The following is a 26,450-nucleotide window of genomic DNA, read 5'->3' as shown; positions in this document are numbered from 1 at the left end:
TGGTATCGACATGCCTTCCCCCTCCTTTCGCTGGCAGAAAACAAAACCATACTGCTTCAGGGGGACCAAAAAAAAAATCACCTTAATTATTTGTTCATCCGGGCTCTTTACTTGCATAACATCTTGCTGTTTAACATGCACACTGCACTGTTTGGTTCACTGTGAGAAGGTAACGAGAAGCAGAAGTTAATTGTTGTTGGGATGGCTGGTCTGTCCACGTTCAGAGTCGCAGGAACAATCTTGATCTTTAGGACAGGGATGCTTGTTATTACAGCTCTAGTAAAACATTCACAAGTGACACAGTCTGGTTAAAAGCACTTGTTTATTGGTTACAATATCAACTCATGGCAACATCTTTCACTGAGCCACTGTACAAATACAAAGAAAAAGATCCATCGTGGAAAAAAAAAAGCTATAAACAGAGTTCATAGCAAGTGATTTTTTTTTCACAGGGAAGTCTTTTTACAACAGCACTGTTAAAGAACAAATGGCACAAGTCCCTGGTTTTTTTAATAGCTTAAATAAAAGCTTTAAGACTGTTTCTGAATACATACACAATCCAAAGGCAGTGCAGAATCACTTCATAATTGGTAACATTACCGAAGTTTTCCAAAGTAGTCAGCAACAAGTAAAAAAAAAAAAACAACCAAAAAACAAAACAAACCCAAAAAACCTAGCTGATGAGAAATGCTGGAAACCAAAGGCAAATTAAAATCAAGCATGTTTAGAAGCATTTTGTTTTGGACTCCTTTGGATGTAATATGTACTACAAGTGTTCAGATGCTTTTATTCTTAAAAAAAAAAGGAGAAAAACACAAATAGAGCACCATTGTGTAAGTAAAACAAAGGCTTGAAATAGATATCTAAGACTATTCCACCGAAGTCCATATTAGTTAAAACCTAAACATACTGTGTGGTATAAGAATGTCAGGCACATGTAATCTGTTATCAGTTATATCAATTAGTAACACTGTTCACACATTTACCATAACAACACTGCATTAACATTCTGCATGTATTTTACATAACCAGCAATTGGATAAAAAGGCTTGTGGTGCCTCTGAAGTGTAGGAAGTAGTTTTACCAGCATGCATGCCAGATTACTGTATACAAAGTGCACCATCAACCCATGCTTAATTACTTTTACAGGAAATGCTATCTCAAAAATCAGTCATTCTGCTACACAACCATTTATACCAACTAGTTGAATTAGCCAATACTCTCACCAACATCTTAAAGCACAGCACTAAACCTAGTGGAGGTGACAGTGTCCTCAAAGAGGAAAGACTAAGCACTCTTGGAATGTTTTCACAATGTTTTCATTCCACCTTAAAGTAATGTGAACTTCATTGTGGGACAAGCGGTTACACTAACTGAATTAAAGAGTTAACTATTTCCAACCCATGCATTACAGTAAGCACACTAGGACCAGCTGTTACATCAATTCAGCTTTGCCAAGTCAAAGTCAGGCCCTCTCCTTAGGCAGGGGGAAAAGCCTATTTATTTAATCCATGTTCCATTTCGAATGGTATATATTGTTGTCAATACATCGAACTATCAGTTCTGCCAGATACTGCGACGTATCTGCGGTTTAGCAAGGCAGAGGATAGCAGTGTTTGGAAGAAAAAAGGTCTGGAGACAGATGGAAACAGGCCCACGTTACTGGAGTAAGAGAGTATACATCACCACGATGCCACGTAGAAGCTTTTTGTGGTTTCCAGAATCTCAACCAGTATCTACCGATAAACCGATGTCCAAGTCTACACGGGAACAAGCCCAAGCTGGGCACTTGCCCGATTAGTATTCTCTATTGCAAAGTTAAATCAACATTGGAAAATGCTGACAGAGAACTCTACCTACCTGAATAAAATAAATCTGGTTACACAAAGCACATCATAGTTTCACTTCCCGAGCCATGAACGACTGACGGACTGACTTAGAGGAGAGGCTGGGGAAGAGCTACCTTGCCACCGTTTTGGCACAATGTTCTTAGTTACTCCATTTCTGTAATTACCCAAGTTACTTGAAATTCAGATAATGACGTAGTTGGGCAACAAACTTTTAAAGACAGGTTAAGATGTACCCACCAGTGCTGCAAAATCTGCTGTACAGTGAGTTTGCTGTCATGGTGCACAGTTGGACATCACACAAGCTGCATACTTGAGCCTACATTAAAACTATAGGCACCATTTTCTTTGAGATTCAAAGCTGGGTATAAAACCTTTTAAGTAAAACCCATGAAGGGTCATTTTATTACCTTCCTCATATTAGGAGGAGTTTGAGCTTTTACCATTAAAACCACATCCATTTTAGTATAAGGGCATCAATTTTGAAAGGTCACCGATAGCCATTTTAAGAAGTCAATACCAGAGCATGTGCAAGTTCATCATTTGGCGTCATATAGTAACAATGTGTTACATTAATTCTGTAATTATTAATACATTAATAAGGCTTTAAAAAAGTAAAATAAACTAAACTCTATCCATGACAGTAATCAAACAGCGAACGTCACCTTGGCAGGCAGGATCTATCACAAGCTTTCTACAAGTCCCCAAGAAGCATCAGATACCGCTTCCCCAGCTGTGCTCGGGCTTCTTCCAGGTTTCCTTGTGCACCGATGCAAAAGGAGCCACCTCGGGACCTGCAGCACTACAAACACTGGTTAACCATGTAGCAAAAGCTGGCAGATACTTGTACGATGCTTTTGGAAACCTCATTAGGAAGTAGTTGGCACTCTTTATTTATTTGGAAAGCAGCTGAATCCAACAATTGCCCATCAAACAATGACAGCAAAATTATTTGCAGTAATACCTGTACGAGAGCCATTACCACGTTTACAGTCTACCTGAACTTTTAAGAAAAGTTATATATACATTTGTAAAATTGGTTTTGGAGTTTCACAAGTAGAAACTACTTTTAATACCAGAATGTAAAAATGGCACCTGTCTTCGCAAAGGTGTTGACTAGGAAATTGGTTCAAAACACACTTCTATGGAAAAAAATCTTTTAGAAAAAGAATTATTTTCTTAAAATTCCTTAGTAACAAATTTCCAGAATGATTCACTCAAGGCAGCTGTGAGTTAAAAAAAAATAATCAAGTGCACCACTAAAAAATAAACCAAGTCTGCAAGATCCCAAAGAGCTGCTCACTTAAGAGAGTAACAAGAATTCCATTACAGTTCTGTTAATGCAGACAGATCAGAAAGCAAAATGCTGCAGAATTCCTGTGACATACAATATAGTGCGATTTTGGTCCTACACCACAGTCTGCTGTTAGTAAATGTATACTTCTCCAGCACAAGATGCGCCTTTTTCTTTTTGAAAAGTGAATTTACTGTGATTGACCGGTACATTTATTGGCACCTTCACCATTATAGACATGGCAAGTTTACAGGCACAGTCTGGAAGTACTGTAATTTAGGATTACAAACGTCAGAAACTTGACAAATAGTCATCTCGGCCACAAATCTGGTTTGATATATTACAAGATACCGGGCACTTATATTTACTACCTGACCCAGAGATACCCAGACTCCCCACAACTTCAGATGAGGGCAGATTAACATCTTCCAACCTGATGATTTAAAATTCACGTATCTTTAAAATAAGTCACTTAAGAGAAGCCAATAGACTTAATTCCCCTTTCCAAAAATGCCACAGACGTTCTGATTCCCAAGAGAACATCCATTGCAAGCGCAGGCATGCTGCCAGGCACCAAAAAGTTAAGCAATCTTCCCCGGGTAGTTTCAAGTGGGCATCAGTCACTTGATTTTCCTGTATCTACACTCAACTCTACTTGATCAGAACCTATCATTTCTAAGCAACTGACATTAAAATCAGAATAAAATCAGGAACAGGAGAGGAAATGGCTATTTACAGTGACAGAGCTGCAGAACAATTAGCATCTAATAAGCCACCATGGTACAGACCTCTGTGACCACAGGAGAACAAGCAAGTTGCTAAGTTTATACTATGAAGTTTTAAAGGGTCACACAGGTAAGTAAGGTTATTTGGTTCATTGTAAGTTACACAATTCCTTTTATAATTCACACTGCACGTAACTGACAACAAGCGCTTTTGGTTGTGGTATGCTTTGGCAACCCCCTAATTTGGAGGGGGGATTACAGGCGATTAACTGCACATTCAAATCTCCTTTAAGAATTTAAGCAAAGTCCTCCTAAATTTCTCAGTTGGTTGTGGTAATTGAGCAAGCTTTGCAAATACACTGCTTTCTGCGCACTGAGCATCATGCCAAATCATTTTATTAGTGCAAATCAGCTAGAGTTTGCGATGGGCCAAAACCACCTCATTTAGTTAGAGCTGAATTGTCAAAAGGAAAAGCACTCAGCCACTTAACGACAGCAACGCAGGTCACTTGGCTTCCATGCCCAAGGACTGCGTGGAATAACTGATGCAGAAAGCTGCAGTAAGGAAGCTAATACTTCTGGAACCGGATTTTTTTTTTTTTTTTTTTACATTTTTATTTTCTGATTATTTTTGCTGTTGTTGCAAGTCTGCCTGGCATTAACTCCTTGGTGTTTGGAGGCCATGACTGCCAATGGATGAACCAGGAACCACTGGCTTGAAGGAAGAACCCCCATGATTAAAAATAGGCAAGCAGGTCAAGAAGTGAGTGAATAAGGCGGTAGGTATTAACTGGGAGTCTCCAGGGCCTTTAAAAAAAAAAAAAAATTCAAATGCCTTCCATTATAAAAACACATACAGACCATTGGCTTCACTTTATCTACAGTAAATTCACAAAAACATTTAAAACAGCAATCTAGTTCATCCACTACAAAACTCAGAAGTGACATCTCGGGTTAAAAGCAAAGCTATAAATGTAGTTCCTTAAAAAACGCAAACATATTTCTTTACATACAGACAAATGTTACATGATTGGCTGCTATAATGTGTATATTCTGTTATGTACAAAAAAAAGTACAGGATTAGCAGACTGAGCACAAGCAAAAACCCTTCAAGGACAATCTAACCAAACCACCAAAAACAAAAAGACTGGCTCTTAGTTTGTCGGTCACCATGATTATGTGTGCTGGCCCCTTTTAAAAAGTCAGTGATTTCTTCCCCCCTCCCCTATTTCTTCACTTGATTTTTTTTCTAGTTTACAGAAAGCCTTTTTGTGTAATAATCAGTGAATAGAAAAACTTCACCTGCAAATACAAGGTAGAAATGTTATTTCACAGCTATAGGCTGCAGCATTGATCTCTCCAGATCTCAAATGGAGAATGTACATGTTTGGCTCCCAGTTAATTCCAGATTCTGAGAAAACTGTCCCAAGACCCTGTAGCTACAGCCATGCCGTCATCAGTAACACCTAAACAGCTGACACGGTTGTCATGGCCAGCAAGGACACCTGGAAAAGAAGAAGCAATGGAAGTTAATAGCCACAGGACATCGAGGACTTCAGCTGTTGCTCTGCTTTCCCAGTTAAGTCTTCAAATTTGCTAAAAAAGATGCAAGATCTAATCATCCTGTTTGTCTTTACCCTGAAGAACTATGTCTATCACGACAGCTATATCAAGAAACTCAACAATGAGGTTTTTATAAACGTGTACACATAATATTGCCTCCATTTTTCTCTCAGCACCTACAACTTCTTCTTTCTGCCCCGAAGACCTCCTCATCCCTCATCAGGCTCTCTACTGTTTTTTTCCCCTGTTTCAGCAATGCTGTCCACAATTTCAGCCACCAAGTACTTCCAAAATCAAATGTGATGTCTTCTGACAATGCTCTGGATACAGGAACTACCTTGAGTTTCCCAAGTTTTGCAAACCCTAAGGATTAAAAATCACCCATGTATTGTGTCAGACTCTTAGAAAAGCAGCACTGTACCCTGCCTCTTCCCCCGCTTTTTGCTTTCCTTCTACCCATTCTTGCACTTGTCTGCTCTCCCAAGGTACCACATCCAGGTCTATTAAAACTCAGCCTGTCTACATCCCTTAAGGAAAAGGACGTATTTTCAGGCTGAACAGCAGAAGCAAGGTTCAGAACTGAACCGGGCCCCATCATTTAAATTACCGTACGAAGTGAGAAAGATGTAGCTATGCTATAAACATGCTGTCTATCCTGAAGAAGTGACTACTTCAAGGACTAGAAGTGTCCACTCCCCCTCCCTCCCAACAGCAGGACATTAAGGTCCCCAAAGCAAAAAGACTACTGTAACTTACTACTATCTGAATTACATCCTCTGATGGGTGCAAAAGTCAATGCAAATGCATAATTTTGTATTACTTAGTTTCATATACTTCAGTGAGATAAATCTTCTGTAGACGTAATGTAATTTTGAAGGCTGTTCCTTAGCCTTGAGAGCCGGTATCTACCGGCACACAGATATATAATGGCCAATACCCAAGAACAGGAGTATTTCACTGACTGGAGCATTTACTCCACACATCATATAGATGAAACTGTAATGCAATGTAACAACTGGAAGATAAATCCAAATGCAATAAAATAAAAGGATGCCATTCCAAAACAGTGTTAAGAGGAAGCAAGCAGATTCCGTAACATCAGCAATATCATCGGCAATGAACTGGCTCTGCATTTTGCAGAGATTTTGAATATCCATCTTCTGCTAAGGAAATGGAAAAATTCAGCTCATTGCAGTTATGTGTACTCACCTGCTCTCTCCCCTTTCAGAGTATCCCACACGTTGCAGTTGAAGTCATCATAACCTGCTAGCAAGAGGCGACCGCTTTTTGAGAAGGCTACAGAAGTGATCCCGCAGATGATATTGTCGTGCGAATACATCATTAATTCCTGATCTGCACGTAGGTCAAAGAGTCGGCAAGTGGCATCATCAGATCCAGTGGCAAATGCATGTCCATTAGGGAAAAACTGAAAATTTTAATTCAGAGACAGGAGTTTGACACCAGAAAAATACCTTGTTCGTGCATTATTTCAAAAACATCACAGGATTATTTTGCCAGTGTGACCAGGTAAAGGAAGAATGGTTTATTTAAAAAAAAAATAAAAAATTCCACGTGTTAAAAAAATGCATATACACAGCTATGCAATGAAACACTTCTGGAATAATATTGGTAATGCCTGAATGACCAGAATTCTACCCAGACAATTCCTGCATGTGGTAAAACAGGAGTTAAAGTGGGTGCAACTAACTCCTACAAAATGAAGCAAAATGCAGTTATGCGCATCCTGGCTGTGGCCCAGGAAGACCTGGGTGAAGTGGTACACAATGTTCCACCTTGAACTGGTCAGCTAGGTTGGCTCAGCCAAGATGGAAGACTGCAAGCAAGCAATTCAATTTCCAAAAAATCTACTCCAAATCAGAGTCATTCTTACAACATCCATATTGATTGAAATGGGAATGACAGAGCTCAACACATCTCAGGATTCAGGTCTAAGTATAGGAACTGCATTTTTCTACTGGTCATGCTTTTGGTATTTTCTCAGCCTTATTATTATGTTTCATGTTTATCAAAAACAGATGCAGCTTAGACGTAGATTTCATTCCCTATTTATCAGAGCTTGTATCTTGCAGATCAGAACATAGTGTTACTATGACAGAGAGGAAATATAATCCAGTTTATAAATATTACAAAATTATTCCAGGGATGAATATTCAACATAAATACTGATTTTAACTTTGCCTTCCAGAATATTTTACTGGAAGCTCTTTTCAACAGAAAACATCAAATACACTGTTGTTCAACAAAAAACTTTAAGATGAGGATGCTTGGCTATTTTGCTCCCTCTCAGTATATCACATTTATCTACAAGTTTCAGTTTTTAACACATTGCCACACTGCAAAAAAGCTTCCCTCCCCCATTCTTTGCTTCTTAAGAAAGTAAGGTCTCAGTTACTGAACAAAACCCTAGCTGAAACTATTCTAAGAACATGTCAATGCATCATAGATAACGGTAATAGTAATTCAGTTATAAACTAGATCATAAGTTATTAGACAACCTTCTTTGTTACATACAATTTAACAGTCTCTACCTTAAAGGAACTGATTTTAAATCAAGGTAACCCAGTAGACTATAAGCTGAATTCATGCAAGTATAGCCTTTAGCGTCCCCCTTTTTTTCCCATGTGGAAATACAAACAATCACTTACACAAACTGCATTAATATCTGACACATGCCCTGTGAATGACTGCCTGCACATTCCATCTCGAATATCCCAAAGCTTCGAGGAGGCATCACAGGCACCCGAAACAAAAGTCCTCATATCTGGACTTAGAGAGAGACTCATCACATCGCCAGTATGCCCAGTGAATGTGGTGGTCTGTTGACCAGTTTCAATATCCCACAAAGCGCTGCAGATAAAGTGACAACATTAACACAATGTATATGGTTATTTGAGACTTCAAGTTTTAAATACAAATTAAGGCATAGGAGAGGGAAAAAAAAAGGGGGGGGGGGGGAGGGGGGGCAGAAAAAGATAAAAAAGAAGGCCAACAGAGCTCAAAAACTCACCAAGTGGTGTCTCCTGAGCTGGTGACAATTTGGTTGTCATCTAGAAAGCGACAACAGGACAAGTATCCTAAAACCAAAACAGTTATGTTAGTTTCAGACTCAGGAGTAATAACTGAAGTTTAAAGTCCAAGAGCAGCGATTAAAGTTCTCCCACAGCTAGCCTGTAACCAACAAAACTATCTCACAGTTCACAATACACCTCAAAGTGAGACCGTTTCATTTGGTGCAATAACAAAAACCCCAAAGCTGAAGCAAGAATATGGCTGACCTGTATGCCCTGGCAACTCTCGGCTCACTCTCACATTGCCCTCTCTGGTTTTTAAGTTGTATATGGAACAGATGTTGTCCAAGCCACCACAGGCAACGTAGTTTCCAGACGGTGCGTACGCGCAAGTCATCACCCAGGAGGATCTCAAAGGAATGGCATGCATCTTCAGAAAGACAGAGCTCATGAATGCTACATCACGTGTTAGCTTTCATTTTTCCCTGAGGTCATTTGTATCAGTTAATGAATTATAACTGATTAAACACACCAAGTAGATTGTGTATCATGAGATTCGGTATTTTGATTTTATGACATATTACAACCCATTTCATATTTATACATACATACAAGGAATACCAGTAGTCTCTGGGGTTGATATACAGAACTTCAGCACAACATTAGTTAATAGCAAAGCTATTCTAAACTTAAACATTTACAACATTTGTTTATTCTACTTAGATTTCTTTGCCAATTCTGCTACATCTCTGAACTATAGGTTATGAAATGGGATGGTGGTACCCAGGGAGACTGGACAGTTTACAGAAGCAGATCACTAGTCCACACTCTACATAAACTTTTCTCATTTAACAGCTTTTTTTCCTCCTTTTTTTCCCTCCTTTCTTTGCCCTCAAAAGCCAAGCACTCTTGTAAATTCTGAGGATGTGTATTCCTACAATTTAAAACCAAAGTAGTTGCAGAAGCAACTCCACAAAGGCAGAGAGTAATAGCTACAAGCTACTGCACTAACAAATCAGAGTGAAAACGTTACGTATTACCTAGAACTATTGCTTCTGAGACACAACCTACAACGTAACACTAGTAATCAACTAGTCATGAAAGAAAAAAAAGAAAAAATTATGTCTGAATTCGAAAAAGACTGCTTCTTTTCATTTTTGCCTTGCAACCACAGAAAAAATAAGACACAAGCTTGCTCAAACACACAAATTATGCATGAATTATTGATATGGATTATAAAGTAACTCTACCTTATTTGTTGTATAACTATCCCAAATAATTAATTTTCCATCTTGAGAAGCACTGACTAGTAGCCTAAATATAAACACAAAATAAAATATATTAATATAAAACAACCAAAAAAATCTCAGAATAGATATATATCATGCATGATTACCAAGTGATTCAGAAATCCCGTAATTTCTTTATTCCACTCTGCTTTTATATTTGGTTGGTTTTTTTGGTGAGGGAGGCATTTGTTGGAAAAAATCTGCGAAGATCTACATATAACCTGGCCGAAGAACCATGCGTCCACAGGGACTCATGATTAACAATGGCTAAAACCAAACAACTTACTGAAAACACATTTTATGAACTCTCTCCACTGCTGCTTTTATTTTTCATATACGAATATTTTAACTATACAGCTACACAAAAATAAACAAGAAATTTAGGGGAAAATAAATCTTATTTTGAGAGCAGATTCTGAATGTATTTCTTTCTGGACTACATGACAGAGCAGACCATGGGGCACTGTTAATATCTGATCATCAGTTACTCTAAAGGCAGCATAACGGAACTCCTTCCTAGAAGCCAAGTAACTTTTCCCACTATGTACAAAAGGACTTTTTTTTCAATTAAACAAAATTTGTCTGTAAAGTTTTTAAAACTGTTATCACAGAAGTTACGTAATTATTCAACGTCTTGGAAAATACAATATCCATCATTCCAAAAATATGCCTCACCACATACCCTCCTCGGCTTAAACAGACTCTAAGAACTTAGTTAAAACTAAAAGAAGGAAAAGGCACAATGCCTGTGGTAAGAACAAGCAAAGTACCTCTCCTTTCAATCAAGGCTTCTCTATTACCACTATGCAATCCTCATTGGTTTTAAAAAAGCAAACTATAACTAAAGAAAAAAAAAAAAAAACCACCACAGTGGTGGTCTGTGATCCCCCTGCAAGGGCACGAACACCACAGCATATGGCTCCCAAAACTCGATAGTAATTCTGAAGTCAACAATCTGATTTCTAACCCTTAAACTGCAGATTTAAGGATCACTTGTACGAACCTTGAGTCAGATCCCCAGTGCATAGCATAGATTTTGGCTAAGTGACCTCTAAGCGTACGTCTTGTTCGCATTTGAATTCGACCCACAGAGTCCAGACTTGTTGTGATCTAAAAATAAATAAAACAAACCCCTGAGATACCGAGAACTATTTTTAATATATAAGATAACTAAATACATTTGAACTGTGATAGAAAATAATCTATCTTGGCATGCAACATTAAAAAAAAAAAAAAAAAAAAAAAAAGGATACTAGCATACAAACCAGGAACAGGTCCATGCAACACTGAGGAAAACTGGTTTTACAGAAGATAGCCTCAGTATTACATAGTATTATTTTTAAAAAACTTTCTGAAGTATCAGGTATAGCCATTGTGAACTGTGTTAGTCTACTTCAGATTACCAAATATGAAAGTTTTCAATTAAAACTAATGGAAGAAAAACCTCCAATATTTACTGCACTGTTACTTTTTAAAGCATGGCAGAACTTTAAATGCAAAATACTTTTGTTTCCAAAATACCGCTAAAATACATTTATTTAAGTGTTTCTAAATGTACTAAACATAATAAACACACTCTATTTAAAAGGTAAACGGGAAGCAGGACCCATTAAGATGGTGGGTTGGTTTTTTTTGACGGGTTGGGGGTTTTTTTCCTGGTTTGTTTGGTTTTTTTGGTGGGGTTGTTTTGTTTTAAATAACTGTATAAATACACAATACATTTCCAAAGGCTTCTTTCACTTTATTCTTTCAGTTACTAAACAGGAACATGTTGCAGTCATAAATTGTAGGGGGGTTTATTTTTTTTATGTATTAAGTAACAGCCTATACACAGAATCAAGAACATACCTGAGCAAGAGTTGTGTCACTACATGCTTTCCTTGCATCCTGAAACAAAATAATAGAACAATTTGAATCTAAAAGGCAACACCAAGCATCAACTGAGACAAAGCGTCTAAAGGAAAAACAACTCTTAAGCTAGACTTCACCACACTCAAAAAGCCACAGGCCAACAACTTACATGCCAATATGCCTTCTGTCACCCTAATATGTTTTACTGTGCAAGGAATCTAAAGCACCGGCACACAGAAGCAAGCTTTGCGCTACATCAGGCTCTTGCATTAAGCCGCTTGCTATCACAGGTGTGACGATGCTAGTTAGGGGAGGCAGGATGAAAATTAACAGGCAGGATCGGGACAGCAGGACAGACAGCAGGCTTACCAAAGCTTGAGCTGCTGATGCACTTCATGCAAAATGAAGGAAAAAAATAGTCAACTAACACCCTCATTCATTTCATGGAATGGATGGTGCTCAGGTCTCCATAAAGATAAGCTGTCTTTTTTTCATTATTACAGATTCTATCGGCATATGACTGACTTTCTGCATATTATTCAACCCTACCAAGGAAACAGACTTTACTGTTGTTTGTATAATCAGAGTAACAGATTGGACACTTGACACAGGCGAGCACCACTGAGCCTGGTTTGCAATACTTCAGTTTTGCAAAATGTTGTTTCAGTTACAATTGCAACTGCACTGCACTCCTGCAACTCAGACTCCTGTTTTCAAAAAACAAAAATAGGCATGCAGTCAGCAACCACTTCTGAGAAGCATGTTTTAAAATAATTGGCTTAAAATTAGACAGGAACTCTATAGCACAAGTTAAAGATAAAACTATCAGCAGCAGTATTGAAGGATCAGCCACAAGACCCTCTCTAATTCCCTGCAATTTCTCCAAATACCTTTCAAGTTCTGTAAGAAATGAAGCAGGCATCCCACAAATGACAGATGGCCACCTTCACCACTAATTTGCGTGTGTCCCTCGCCCCAAGAAAGCACTCAATCTGTACATTAACAGCAATGTCCTCTTTGAGAGGAGAAACAGAAACATTTACTCACACATTTTGGAACTGCATCAATGCATTCGGATCTTAAAATTATTCAGGCTTTTGCTTGAGAGTTCCTTGACATTGCAACTTTAACGATTTTTTAGTACGTTTGTTTTGACCACCCTTTATAGCTTTCCTCCCAGAAAGCAAGCCTGAGAGTGGATTAAGTCATCTCAACTTATTTTTAAAATGTCTGAACTGTAGCAATATTTATAAAATGTTGACGTCTGGAATCAGGAGGGGTTTAAAATACCAGAGCAGCAAATCCCCTAGCACTCAGGACTTAGTTCATCCACAGGAAGAAACACACTGGATTTAAAACAACTTTTAATTGTTTAGTTTAGCTGAAACACTTGAAGATGTTCAACCTAAAATGAATTCTGAATGCAGCTGCAACGAAACAAAGCGATTTTTCTTAAAGAAAGAGCTATTAGCAACGCCTACGCTTGAGACTGTCTAATACTTGCCATACGATTGGCAAAGTTGCAAGAAAAGCAAAGTTTCAACTGTTTTAATTCTCACATTTTAACTGTCATTTCCACTTATGCATCATCGTAACAGAATCATTAGTGTCATAACATAAAAAAGCTCCTCTACATAACTGTAGATTTTTCTCAGTTCATGCAGTAGACTATGCAGAATTTGTGAGAAACATCTATCTGCTTGATCGATGTGTAGCCCCGATTTCCGAGCACACACACTTAAGATTTCATTTTTTCCCAAAACTACATATATTTTTAAAATACAGTGTCTTGTTTGTTCGATATGTCATTCAATTTCAAATGACACTGTGCCAAGTATACAACATTTCCAAAAATCATATCCTGAATTTAAATTCTTAAAGTGAGAACACGCATCACATGGGAACTTTACTATAGACAGAACTAGGAATCAACTTAAACCGTAAAGCCATCCTGCTATCTAATATTTCATTGTTCACTGATGTTTCAAACTTCCTGCACTAAAAATTCACGCAGTCTTATTTTATTCCTCCAGCACAGTCTGCACACAGCACAGAGCCACAACTGTAATAACTGCATGGGGAGGCAAAGGTACTCACATCACCTAGATATTGTTAAAAATTAAAATAATAATAAAAAAATCATTAAACATTTCTAAAACATTGCAGACTACAAAATTGTTATTGGGAAATTGACAGCTATGCATCACAGTTTATTCTACTTCAGGAAGCTGCTAGGTACAATCTTATCTGGACTATCCCACTTGTAACTATCCCCAACACTGATTTTTCATTATTATATTGTTGGAGAAATTATCAGACAAAACCCAAGACTTGTAAATAACTAAGCAAACTGCTGAATATATATATATATATAGCTTTATATAAAACATCAAATGCTGTTAGTGACCTCACCTCTTTTCAGGAGTGCATAAAAAATAATTCCTGAAAATTACCAGCCCACTAGATATTCTAGACACTTAAAAAAAATATTATTTTTTTTTAAATCCTTTATCTATCCTCTTACCCATCCCAAACAAAAAACCTGTTTAGAAAGAAAACTGTGCAATGATTTAATAAGCAAGATGAATAGTCACCTATACAAATATGAAACTGGATTATTTGGTCAGAAAGTTTCTTGAATATTAAGTCATCAGGAGCATTTTTAATTGCATATTAACCTGAAGTTAAAATTAAGCATCAGGTACCCAACCCTGCACTCAGATCCAAAGAGGCAAACACTAATTACCAATGCTGAGCCAATAAACTCCAATGGCAATAGCCACGGTTACTCATGGTTACTCAGCTACATCTGTATAGATGCAGTTACAAGTTTGGGTGATGGAGTTACAAGGGAAAAGTTAAATGGACCTAAGGCCACAAAATGGAGTCCTTATACAAAGGGCCAATCAGTTTTTTACGCTCCAAAATTAAAAAAGCAAACATTCCTGCAACACAGTCTAGCTCTTTTACTTGTCTGCTGTCTCTTCCTTCACACAACACAATTTTGCACAAAACCAGACTGACTGATTACTAAAACTGCATTAAGACTAACTGGCTTGCCCCAACGTAATGTAATGAGAAAGTCTTTACACACCAGGCAGAGGAAGAACTGAAAAATTAGTATACCTTTAAGTTGTGCAGTGCCATAATAAAGCTTAGATTTAAGAAAAAGTATTTTAAACTACAATTTATTTGCATTCCTCTACAGCGCTGCTAGAAGAGGTACCCAGTGCCACAACACTGACTGATCCCTGCCTTGTCTTTCATTTGTGTATTAAGTGAAAACGACAGGACATGGGGCTCTCCTTGGACGATACTGAATGAGCAGCCATGAAAGCAACACTTGCCCCCAACACAACTACTAACATATCCACTGCGCTAAGCAGCAGACCACCCCAAAACAACTGCTGCCAGCAGATGCCATGCTAAAAAAGTCTGTGTGCATGCAACATATTCTAAGAAACCTGTAGCCTTAGCTGATAGAAATGTTTGCAAATAAGGCATTCCCTTATACATCAGATTTATGAATGCTTCATGTTTAGGAAAAGGAAATTTTGATGGAGAATAAACAGCCTTTGAAGATCCTTATTATACTTTTTAACTTTTCTTTCTACTGAAAACTGCACCACTGAAATATACAGGCATGTTGCAACAGATTCCTGGTAAACTGACTTCGCCATGACAACTCATACTTGGTTTATACTCAATGAGTAATTTCAACAAACAATTAACACATATGGGGGGGTTCCATAATTTCAAAAAAAAAAAAAAAAAAAATCCAACAGGAAACAAAGAAATAGGGCTTGTAGAAATTACATCCACCCCGGGAAGGTTTTCTCTCACACTCCATGCTTTGACCTGTATGCTGATGAAGAGTGGCAGCGCAGTGGTCACTTTCAGCCCGGAAACAAGCTTTTCCAATACCTTTAACCCCAACTTGTCATGCCTAGGTTTTAGAATTTTGCTGTTCCGTTTTTGTTTTTAAATCCAAAATAAAAAATTTGTAGACACATACAAAACACATATAGACACGTAACAAAACATAGCAAATTTCAATAGGAAATAGAACACACTTTGTTCAAGAAATATTATGGATTAATTTCATTATACCAATGGCCTACTTTTCTGATTTTTAAAAAATATTCTGAAAATATTTTAAGCTTGGCACGACTTAAACAGGAGCAAGCAACAGATGCGATCTTTACACTTTATTCCTTTAAAGGAGGAACTTTATTATGAAAAATAATCAATTAGCAATTCTTACTCTGATTTGATTTCGCAGCTGCTCTGCCTCCTGCCGTAACTGTTCCAGCTCACTCATCTTCTTCAGTCTCTATTTCTCACACGCCACTGGTGAAGAAAATCTGCCAATACGAGGGAAGAAAAATAAGTTTCAGTATCACTTTCTCCTCTTTCAAAACCAAAACAAAAGCCCCCACAAACCTATATATATTTATTCTGCCTCTAGAAAGGCTTCCAAATAGATATTCCCTTTAGTACACTGTCTAATAAATTTGGCAAGACCTAAGTTACTTCAATTCCTGAATTACCATGAAAAGCAGAATTAAATTAAGTATATTTTGAATATAGAAGCAACTGTCAACAGAACCACCCACTGTGCTTTAAAAAACTGTTACGGAATGCATTTGTAGTGCTACTCTTCTCACCCACCCGGAAAGCTCTGTCAGTCTTCACCCCAAGATGGCAACAGCGAGCAAAGACTGTAGTGGTCGCCTTAAACATGTACCTTTGAGCTCAACAGTGCTATGATACAAGCACCTTTGCACATGATACCCAAGGCGGGTTTTGTTTTAATTCAAGATGAAAATTTTGAATCCTAGACTACAGCTGAAATAGCAGGTTTTCTACAATTTTTCCCATATTTTCCTTGGGCAAGGCACAATTGATGTTTTCATTTCAAAAGCACCCACACAATGAGAAGGGATAGTAAAGACCAAACCATGGCTAAAAGAACCCTCAAGCTGGTACAGCCCACAGCAGTCTAAAGCAGTTCTCGTCTGAACAAAGACTCAAAAGCAACCTTAATAAAAAGATCACTCAACAGTAAGACCACATGCAAGCATGCTTTCAAGTGAGGGGGGTTTTTTCAATCAGATTTTGCATCTGATTTTTACAGTGTGTTGAAGTCTCCTCAGATCAATTTTCCTCTTTATGCCCAGTACAGCAGTGCAGCCAAATGCCACTACAGAGACCTCTAAAGTCTATTCACATACATGTACACTTCAATATCCTCGCGGTGAAAGTAAAATAAGCTAGTAACTTGTTCATGAACAAGCCAGGCATTTGTTTGTACTTTTTTCATGATAGAAAAAGCACAGCAGAAAGGTGGCGGTCCCACTACATTATCTAAAAAAGCACAAAACACTTCTAACTTATAGAGGAAAGACAAAAGTCAGACTACTCCTCACAAAATGAAAATTGAGAGAGGAAGAAAGAGGGGAGAAGAACCTATTCAAAACATTATTCTAAGCTTTTTATTTAAGCATGAGAGACAATACAGCAGTGTCGCCCCAACTTAATCCACTGAAAAATAGTGAAAAAACAGGGAAGAAAGGTCACAGTGTGTCTGCTAAGTTGTAGACCTCCAGGGAAATCCTTTCATTTGGTCTAGCTACTGGTTCTTTGTAGTTCAGTAGTGAAGTGCTCTAAAAGACAGACTCCAGAAGACTTTTTTCCACCTATATAAAACATGGAACTTCATAGATGTAAAGAGTGAAAGGTTTTGGTTCAAAGTTAACTTACTAATAAGATAACCACCCTTGGACTAACAGCTTACACAAGTGTTTGAGAGCTACAAGACTTCTTGTTACTCAAGAAGAAAAGTGTATCTTAATTATTCATCTATTCTTTTTTTTCTTTCAGTCTGAATCTCCGTACTTTCCATACTTACTCACTGCAAAGTCCATTTCAGAATAAACTCACAAACATACACAAATTGGATCATCTCCAAATCAAAATACATCCTAATCGGTAAGAACACAGTGCTGACTTAGAAGGTCTAACTAATATTTTCAGCTATGCATAAGTAAACTATGACGTTCACACCTTTCCCTTCCTTAAACCTATGCTCTGTTCAACTACAAAGACACTATAATCCATACGTGAATATTCTAAGAGACTACTTTATTTACCATCATCTTCCTATTTCAGAAGCCCAGACTATTTAATATTGCTTAATGCACAGCAGACATAAGTCATCGACACTAATGTCCGATTTAAAAAATCAAGAATTAAAAATTGTAATCCCTTTAGCATGCATGTTGATCACGTGCCTTTATAGTCTTTGAAGTTTAATTACAATTTTAATATGTTTGATTGGAATACTATACCTCTATGAAATATAGACCCACTTTCAGTTCTGACAGTCAAATTATCCTTTTTAAAATGTTTTTTCCTTTTTTTGTTCTAGAACCCACACAAAATTAAGATAGACAAAAAAAATGGACTCCAATGTCTAAAGCAAGCTAGCCATGATATCTGCCAATGCTTCAGCAGTCTTGCATGCTATTTTTAATAGAAGATAAAGACTCCTTACAGAGAAGTTGATGCATCTCTGATTTTCTGAGAATGGAAGTCAGCTTCTGCCCTGTGATGTGCCACACGCTTCAGTGCTCTGTAAACAGTAACTTCAACACAGAGAAAAATTGATCATAAAGAAAGTGACATTACTATTCAACTGGAAGCACGCATGGCTGGTCACAAGTAGCTAAAGTCAGGGCATTTTTTTATTGATAGGTGAAACTATGAGCATATTAGAAAATCAGCTGTAGCACTGCATTGGCACTCAAAGACCATCAATGACCACGCTGCACTTCAACCATAAAGTCAGTGTTAGTGACTTCAATGTCATTCATATCAGTACTGTTCATCATTAATGCCACCTCTATATCAAGCGGCACCAGCAGCTAAACAGCTGTTAAACTTAACAGCTTTAAATCACGTTATACCTGTCCAAGTTCCTACATGGACATAATCCAGCTTCAGAAGCCTTCTCACCCATCCATCTTTAGCTTAAAAATCAATTTCTAAGCAAATAAAAGGACAATGATATTTCATACTTTTTTGAAAGAAATAATTATTTTTAGTTGAGAAGTCCTAGCAATATCAGTACGTTCTAAATTTGCAAGGTCATTAGCATTACTGCTCAGCAGAAATGCATCAGTAGTTCAAGGCCGAGCTATACCTCAACAAATAGAACAGCCTCCAAGCCAGTACGCATTTCTACAAAATCTAGATTCATTTTAGAACTAGATTATTCTAGCTTTAAGTATTCAAGTTCCTTTCTAGTATGCAGCAGCTGAGCAGCAAACTTTGAGATATTCTTAAGCTATATATAAACACCAGGATACTACAGTAAACAAATTAAGTGCACAGTTTAACCATTAAACTGAAGCATATCCAATGCCCTCTGTTGTACTGGCTGGCTGCAGCTCCCACTACAACTGCTCATGTGTTCAAATGATCATCCACCATAAAGTACTTAGTAGAACTGTGAACAAGATGCTTCCACTTGGGATTTTTGGTTTTCTTTAAGCACTAGTGCGAGCTGCCCACAGGAAGTTACAGAAGTTGAGTGGGTAGAACGGAAGCTCTCACGGATGCTTTTCCAGATTCACACTAACTCTGCAAGCAGCATCTCTGAACTGTCAAACTCCCGTATGAACACCTTCCCGAAGCCACACTCATGACAGCAACACAGGAAGATAAGCACGTGCTTGCAACTTGCGCACGCAGACACGTCTGTGTCTGGTTTAATGCTTCTGATGCTACAGTGATACAGTTAAAAGAGAAAAAAAAAAGAGAGCAAGCCATAGTCAAAATGCAGTTATGTGCATAGACCATTATCCAGACTAGATTTACTTGTTATAATATTGTTTTTAAGTGTGTCAGTAAGGGGACCAGAGAAGCACAGCAGGTACACGGAACTGAGATGGCTGGCAGCAATGGCAAAGCAGAGGCTGTATCCTATAAACCTGTCCTCAGTGCAGAGCAGGTCATCACCACAACCTTGAAGTGTGCTATTTCCCAATGCTACCAGTCATCAGATAAAAAGCAACTTGGTTTCTATCAGATTAAATGGTGGGACTGCTTTCACAGGGCTTATAGGGATTGCAAGGAACAGAGGTGATCTCTGTATTGCAAAATTTTCCTCATAAATTAATGAAAAGCTCCAACCTGTAATAGGTTAACGAAGGAGATGTGCCTGTTCATCCTCCCCTCCAGGTAAATCAAAATACTACAGCCAGGAAGAAGCGCTGCTCCACAGCCTGGAAGATTCTTTATTCTGTACATAAACTTCCCCAGGAGCCCAGCTGTATCGTACGCGGCCGTGCACGCAGCGAAGCCATCAGCTCTTGCACCTCGGTGGGCAGAGAGTCAGGACTCCTCCTGCCATCTCAGGAGCCTGGAGGCAACGTAAGGTCTACCTCTCTGACTTACTAATATTCTCAATGAAAGTTTAGTCAGAGAAAAAAAACATTCTGAGTTACTTTACATGCAGAATACTAGTGGTATCTGCTTTTCAACATTCACAGGTAGAAACCCAGATGAAGCGGCCAGATGCTTCTCTTCAAATGCAATTCATGATGTGCATGATGTACTATGAATAATATCATCTGCCACGGCAAAGAGGCCTTGAGGGGACGAGCAACAGGAAGGGGAAGAACTTTATAATGCTATTGGTAGCCAGGGGGTGTACCACTGCAGGACACCCGAGCGATTTGGAAATGGGGTCAAGGACACAAGATGCTTCCCATCAGAAGCAACGATACAGGTAGCTTGGTGTGAGCAATAACTACTGTGTAACCAAGGTGGCACATCTTTGCCCACATAAAAGCAATGTCATTTGTAGGCTGAACTGTACCTCAGTGCAATTTTTCCTCAGCAGACCTGTACAAGTGAATTTACTGATACCAAAATAAAGTGCCTCCCAAGGCAAAATAATTAACTAAGTCAGATTCCACAGCATATCTAGTGTCAAGAAAGCCACTGGCGGGCTTCAGTGCTCCACAGATTAATTACCCCTTGCACTATTCCTGATTCAGTAGCAGCATCATTTGCTAAGAGTTTAATTCTTCATTATACGGGCAGGCAGTGACAAATTAACACAGGTTCTTGTCTCGGAAGTACTTTCCCTGCAACCTGTGGACTCAAACAGTGTGGCTGGAAAAAGACCCTCTTCTCTCAGAGAACTCGCTCCAAATGCACTTGAGGACACACTGTGAGACGATTCACCGAGGCCAGGACCTCTGCAACATGCCGGCCGTGGCAGGACAGGACACGGCGCCTGCACAAGCCGGGATGCAGGGATTTCATCAGACAGGGACCTGCCGACCCCTCAGCACCGAGCAGAAGGCTGCCACAGGGGCAAAGAGCCGACACAGCTCTGGAAAGCCAGAAAATGTGCTGATATTTGGCAGATTACTCAAAGCAGAATAGTTAGGCATGTAGTAATAGGAACCTTTAGTTCTGCAAAGCAGAGCTATTTCTGTCTCAGAGAAGATTACAGTTTACAAACTAAGATGCTAAGTAATTTGGTTTCTTTAAAAACAAAACAAAAAAAAGGCACTTTCACTCGCCTCGGCAAGCTTAGCTTATTCCCATGTAAAATCGCCATATAGACAGGAGGGGGAAAAAAAAAAACTGATTAGAGAACTGTAAATACGCCCCTCTCCACAACAAAGTACTGCTATTTTTGTGCCAAATATATAGAGATTAAAGGGACTGCAGAAAGAACAGTCTGTCTGACTGTTCTTCAGAGCTATTGACTAAAGAATTATTTAGGCAAGAATTTTATTTTGTATAAAAAACCCCAGCCCTTTAGAATTGAAGTGCTTACCTATACTTATCAACCTCAGTTTTTCAATTCACATGCAGTGAGATCTCACAAGTGATTAACACATAGCAGCAGAAAGTAAGAGAGGAGGTTTCACATAGCTTTCATGTGATCGTCCCTACTAGCGATCACACAGGTGGCTAAACATAAGGAATGCTAACTATAGCACTTTACTAATTATAGGAAAAAGACACCAAGAAATACTCCAGATCTCTCTCAAGGGAGCTATATTGGTAACTCACACACAATCAGGCTTGAGTCCACAAAACCTTTATATGCTGAAGTCGCTTGTGTAAAGTTATCTGCTTGTCTTCTGTAACTGCTGACAGCATATGCAGGCTTTGCTGTCTCAACAGCATGGACGATGGGATTCTGGCTCTGATGCTGGGCTCCAGCAGCATATACAGACTAATACTTTATATAGTCAGGATGTGCCAAAGAAGATTTTGATAAAACATTTCCTCATCTAGTGACACTAATCAAGACTTTTGCAGCTTTGCCCACTCATTTATGTCTCCCCAAAGCCATGAATAGACAAGAAAAACAGAGAGGTTTTATTTCTTACAGCCTGAAGGGAATGGATTTGACATATTCAAGAACGGTTCAAAATCTATAAACTTTGACACAGTGGACAGAGCCTTACATAAAGTGAAATCTCTGCCTGCACAACAGCCATTTAAAATAAATGCATTAACTCTATACTGTAGTTACACACCTTCTAACATAAAATGTATTTTAGTTGAAATTTTACATACTATATTTACTATGGTAGAGCTGTTTGAGGACCATACACACACACTCAGCTCTCCACTGAGGAGAATTAAACATTTAATGCCTTTTTTTAACTGTACCTTGGCCCTATGTTGCCTCTCCTCTGTTTCTCAAAAACACCTTACCAGCTATTCATTTTCCCAAGAATTCTTTTGTTCTCATTTGTAGCTGTACTGCATCAATAAACAAAGACAACAAAGCAAGGAGCCTTGATATTGGTCAACTAATACCTAAATCCAAGCAGAGAGAGGCGTAAGTTGAAATAACAGTATCTAAGGGCTGTAATTGTGCCATTGTGTACCTCTTCCTTTCTCTCTCCTCTCAAACCTCTTCAGTGCATCTCCTTCCCTTCTGTATCTTTCACATCTACTTCTGAGGGGTGCATTAGTTGCAGAACATCTCAGATAAAGAGAGAGAATACTGGTTAATTTTTAAGAAATCATTACTGTTTAGAACTAAATCTTTTAGTTTTGATTTTGTAAGAAGGAATTAATTGTCACCCTGATTCCGAGCCCCCAGGCACACGTACAGGAGTTCTCCCACATTCAGGGCCTCCGGTCTCCCCAAGAAGAAAACAGGAAGCAGCCTGGGTGTGACCTCGCTCGCTGAGGTCAGCGCTATTGTTGCACTTCTGCACATTTTGGAAGTGTTTTAAAGTGATATGTCTCCATTATAGCTTTGGTACAAAAACAGGAAATAATCAACCAACGCCTCTCGAGAGGAAGGGTATTAGCAGAACTTATTTAAACACCCATTTCTCTAACAGATACCATCCCCAACTTTAAGGAACCGATGAAAGTATGTCCTCAAAATTGCATGTACAGCTGGAAAGGAGAGGTCACAAAAGAGACCCACAACCAAACAACAAATCAGTGGGATGCGAAGGTAGCCTTGCCTCTTCGTGTGCCAACATGCCCCACGTAGTTACATCACGAACACAACCCCACCCATGAACTGTGTGGCAGAAGCAGTTTCAAGCCGACAATATTGCTCCTTCCTTCCTCCACCAAAACACCTCGTACCCCTACACATCGTAAAGAATAGAAATATGTCCCATTTTATACACACATGGCTACTTAGCTTGTGATTTTAATATAACTTTGAAATAAAGCCTGCCACAAAAACATTTGTATTTACAGCAGTAACTACCTGGAGTTATTAGCAGAAGTAATTCTGAGTCAGACAAATACATATATCTGTGTTCACCTTCAGACTTCAGTACTGTAAGGATCAACCTTTAGTGTTTTTCACTAACAGAGGAGAGCCGAGGAAGCGGCAGCTTGAAGGCGTCTTGCAGTCGTGCCGCTGGGTTTAGAAGTCAATGCCATTTTACCAGCGCTGCCGGCACTGCACATGCGCAGCTTGCAAATGAGAGAGCAAACCCGCGTGGTAATCAGTCTCAACAGATCACGACACGTCTCTGCGTTTGATGACTGGTTCGATTACAGTTTCCATGGAAGACAAACAGACCAACAAATACTGACCTTGTTAACAGCAGCCACAAAACAGACAAAGGAAATCAAAGTTTAGAAATTACAGTGAAACAATTCTTACCAAGTTTACTAGTAAAAAATGATCAGTGACTTTAGACTTTTACCCTTCTGTATACAGTAAGTTGACAGCTCACTAGACTGGTATCTTAAGCTCAGAGATATGAGAGTTTATTTCTAAAACCCAACTCAAAGTCTAAGCCAAGTACATTCATGAAACACATACAGAAAGCCAGTACTCTTCTTTGCCCACACACATGAGATTCTAGAAAAAAAACCCCAAGAAATTCAGTGTTAAGCACAAGGCTGAAAAAAGCACAGGAAGGAAGGAATTTTTAAAAGTCATGAATATTTCACAGTCCAAATGAGTGATTTTTCAAGAAGTAACATTCTTGCATCTTATATTCATTATGTTCGCTTCCAGGTCAAAATGTTTTGGTACATAAGCACAGATTTATTTTTATCACACTCCCTGCAAACAGAACTTCTTGTGAAATTCAAATTATGTTGTCTTTAGTGACTATAATAATGATTCTCGAGTGAAAATTTGGTTCACTGACCACAGAATGCTCCACCACTGAACAAATTATTATTGGTTTTGCAATTCAAAACGTGTAAGAAGTGGCAAGAAAGATCTTAATGAAGCAAAAAGATATAACCCCAAGTAACAAGACAGACAGAAATGGTTCCAGTCCAGTTTCTTCCTTGAGGACAGACAGGTGGACACACACAGAGTGAGCTGATGTACTACATTCTTTGCCTCTTCAAATATCCAGCTATACCCAGAAGCTATTCTAAGAAGTTTTGCTGTGAAAAGTGTACTGCAGACTGACAATTCAAAGTAACTTTGAAAGACCACTTACATTTAAATCCATCCCTAAACAAGTTTGATTTTTTTTTAATTTTTTTAAGGTGCTAGTAACATTGATACTTACTGAAGTGGCATAGTACTCTTCCATCATGTAGGGCCAAGCAGCATTATGCATATAAAATCTGGTCTGGCACCTACATGCACAGAAGATTACTTAAGCAGCCTCCTGTTTTCTAAGAGCATGCAGACTGCACAGTATGCATAAAAGGCACTAAGTACACAGAAAATTTTAGACTTAAAGTCAGTGGAGAAGATACACATTAAGAGAAACTAATACTGTCTACAGGAAAAGTGCCTCGATTCAACTGAGATGACTATTCACTTGACTGAAGTAATTTCTGGCTGACAGTTTTTGAAAGTGGAGCATTCTTACACACTTCAGAAGCAGAAAGCCCAGCCAACAGTACCAGTTACACATACACATTGCATCCTTTCAAAAGTATCACCAGATTGGGAAAAAAAAATAATGTATTTGATCTATACATAGTCTTCAGCACCCTTCTCTCCTCCTTACCATTCAGCACCACACACATACTCCCTTGGTACCAAAGTTACAGCGAGGCATTATGCAGTTCACATAATTATGCAGCTGTAACATTCAGCATACAGCTGTACTCTTTCATAAGAAAACAAGGGAATATAAACATTTGCTTTTTTATACTGATTATCCAAAGATCAGATAAAACTATTGCCCTCAGGTCTAATTTTAATTTTGCTTTTGGTTCACAACACATGTCTGGTCAATTATTTGTGATTCTAAGCTACAAAAATTAAGTCCTCTTCCAGACTAGAGTTCAGGCTACTTCAACAGGTTTTTCTAATTTTCTTTTTTGAGATGCATATTATCATAGGCCTTTAAACAACAACAAAAAAAAGTCTATCAAAAAAGTCACTTTACAGAGAGCCACTGAATGATTAGAAATCCCATACTAGAAAGTGAAAACCCTAAGTACTGTTTTTCACCCCTACTAATGCAAGTAGGGCTTAAGAGTACATAGGCTGTGTAACTACTTCAGGTACTACTTGTGATGAGACTGATATATCTAATCCATACTCTTTTGAATTGATTTTCATGTTTCTCATGCAATATTGCCTGTTTTCAAACAGTCACTTATTAGAAAAGGAAACTACATCAGATATTTAAGGAAGATGCTACATTAAAGCAATATGTACCACTGTGCTTCTAACTATCTTCACACTTGCAGGGTTCTCAAAATAAAGGCTGTCTTTATAGTAGCAGTATTTTTAACATGCTGATGGTATCTAGCAAAAAACTTTTAGGCAAGATAAAAACCTTTCTTATAAAAAAAACCCTATCTAGATAAAGCTGGCATTATTTAAAAGAAGTTGTAAATTAAACTTGTGGTTCATTCTTTTTCACACCTTTAAAATGCATTAAAATCCAAATGTATTTGTAGAGTTCATGGCCCCAAAAGCGGGGGGTGGGGGGGGAGGGGATCTATATTCAGGTCACACAAATGTACATAGTGTAGTGGCCTAAAGTCAGAAATTACCTACCTGGCTACTAGAAGGAAAATGACCCTAGATGAAGTCTCCAACAGAAGAGGATGGAAGAAAAACAAAATGATGAAGGAAAGTACAACAATATTCCCACTAGAAGGAGGCTTCCCCAAAGTGTCACTTTTTTTTTTTTTCCTTAAAATACAAGAACTTTTCTACGAAAATGTGACACTCACTAGGCTATAAATAGCAAAATTCCCCTGTGGAGACAAAGCCTAAGGTTATAAAAAGGAATGTATTTGCTAGGCACCACGGCCACAAGAGAGCCTGTGGCTCCACAACCTGCTTTGCTGGAGGTTATCTTTCCAATCCACTGAAACTTCTGTTCTTGTAAATACTTCCT

General features: G+C 38.4%; 1 protein-coding gene across 1 annotated transcript; it reads right to left on the bottom strand.

Annotated features, from left to right (window-relative positions):
* Nucleotides 1–305: 305 nt before the first annotated feature.
* Nucleotides 306–25,427, bottom strand: GNB4 (G protein subunit beta 4). Its single transcript, XM_049803148.1, has 10 exons — nucleotides 22,527–25,427; nucleotides 15,863–15,962; nucleotides 11,596–11,634; nucleotides 10,751–10,857; nucleotides 9,709–9,772; nucleotides 8,726–8,888; nucleotides 8,458–8,524; nucleotides 8,096–8,297; nucleotides 6,639–6,855; nucleotides 306–5,371 (listed from the first exon to the last, which is right to left on the bottom strand). Exons 2-10 carry the CDS (start codon nucleotides 15,917–15,919, stop codon nucleotides 5,265–5,267), a joined length of 1,023 nt encoding a protein of 340 aa, XP_049659105.1. The 5' UTR covers nucleotides 15,920–15,962; nucleotides 22,527–25,427; the 3' UTR covers nucleotides 306–5,264.
* Nucleotides 25,428–26,450: the final 1,023 nt, after the last annotated feature.

Source organism: Accipiter gentilis, chromosome 6 (assembly GCF_929443795.1).
Source record: "Accipiter gentilis chromosome 6, bAccGen1.1, whole genome shotgun sequence".
Lineage (NCBI taxonomy): Eukaryota > Metazoa > Chordata > Aves > Accipitriformes > Accipitridae > Astur > Astur gentilis.
This window is presented reverse-complemented; position numbering and strand designations above follow the sequence as displayed.

What these genes read in the sequence shown, in the direction of transcription:
- GNB4 (XM_049803148.1), bottom strand. Translation starts at nt 15,919, where the DNA reads ATGAGTGAGCTGGAACAGTTACGGCAGGAGGCAGAGCAGCTGCGAAAT. An exon ending in CAGATATTAATGCAGTTTGT is followed by an intron (nt 6,856 to 8,095) that starts GTAAGTGATTGT and finishes TAAAATTTTCAG; the next exon opens with TTTTTCCCTAATGGACATGC. An exon ending in TCTGAAAGGGGAGAGAGCAG is followed by an intron (nt 5,372 to 6,638) that starts GTGAGTACACAT and finishes CTTCTTTTCCAG; the next exon opens with GTGTCCTTGCTGGCCATGAC.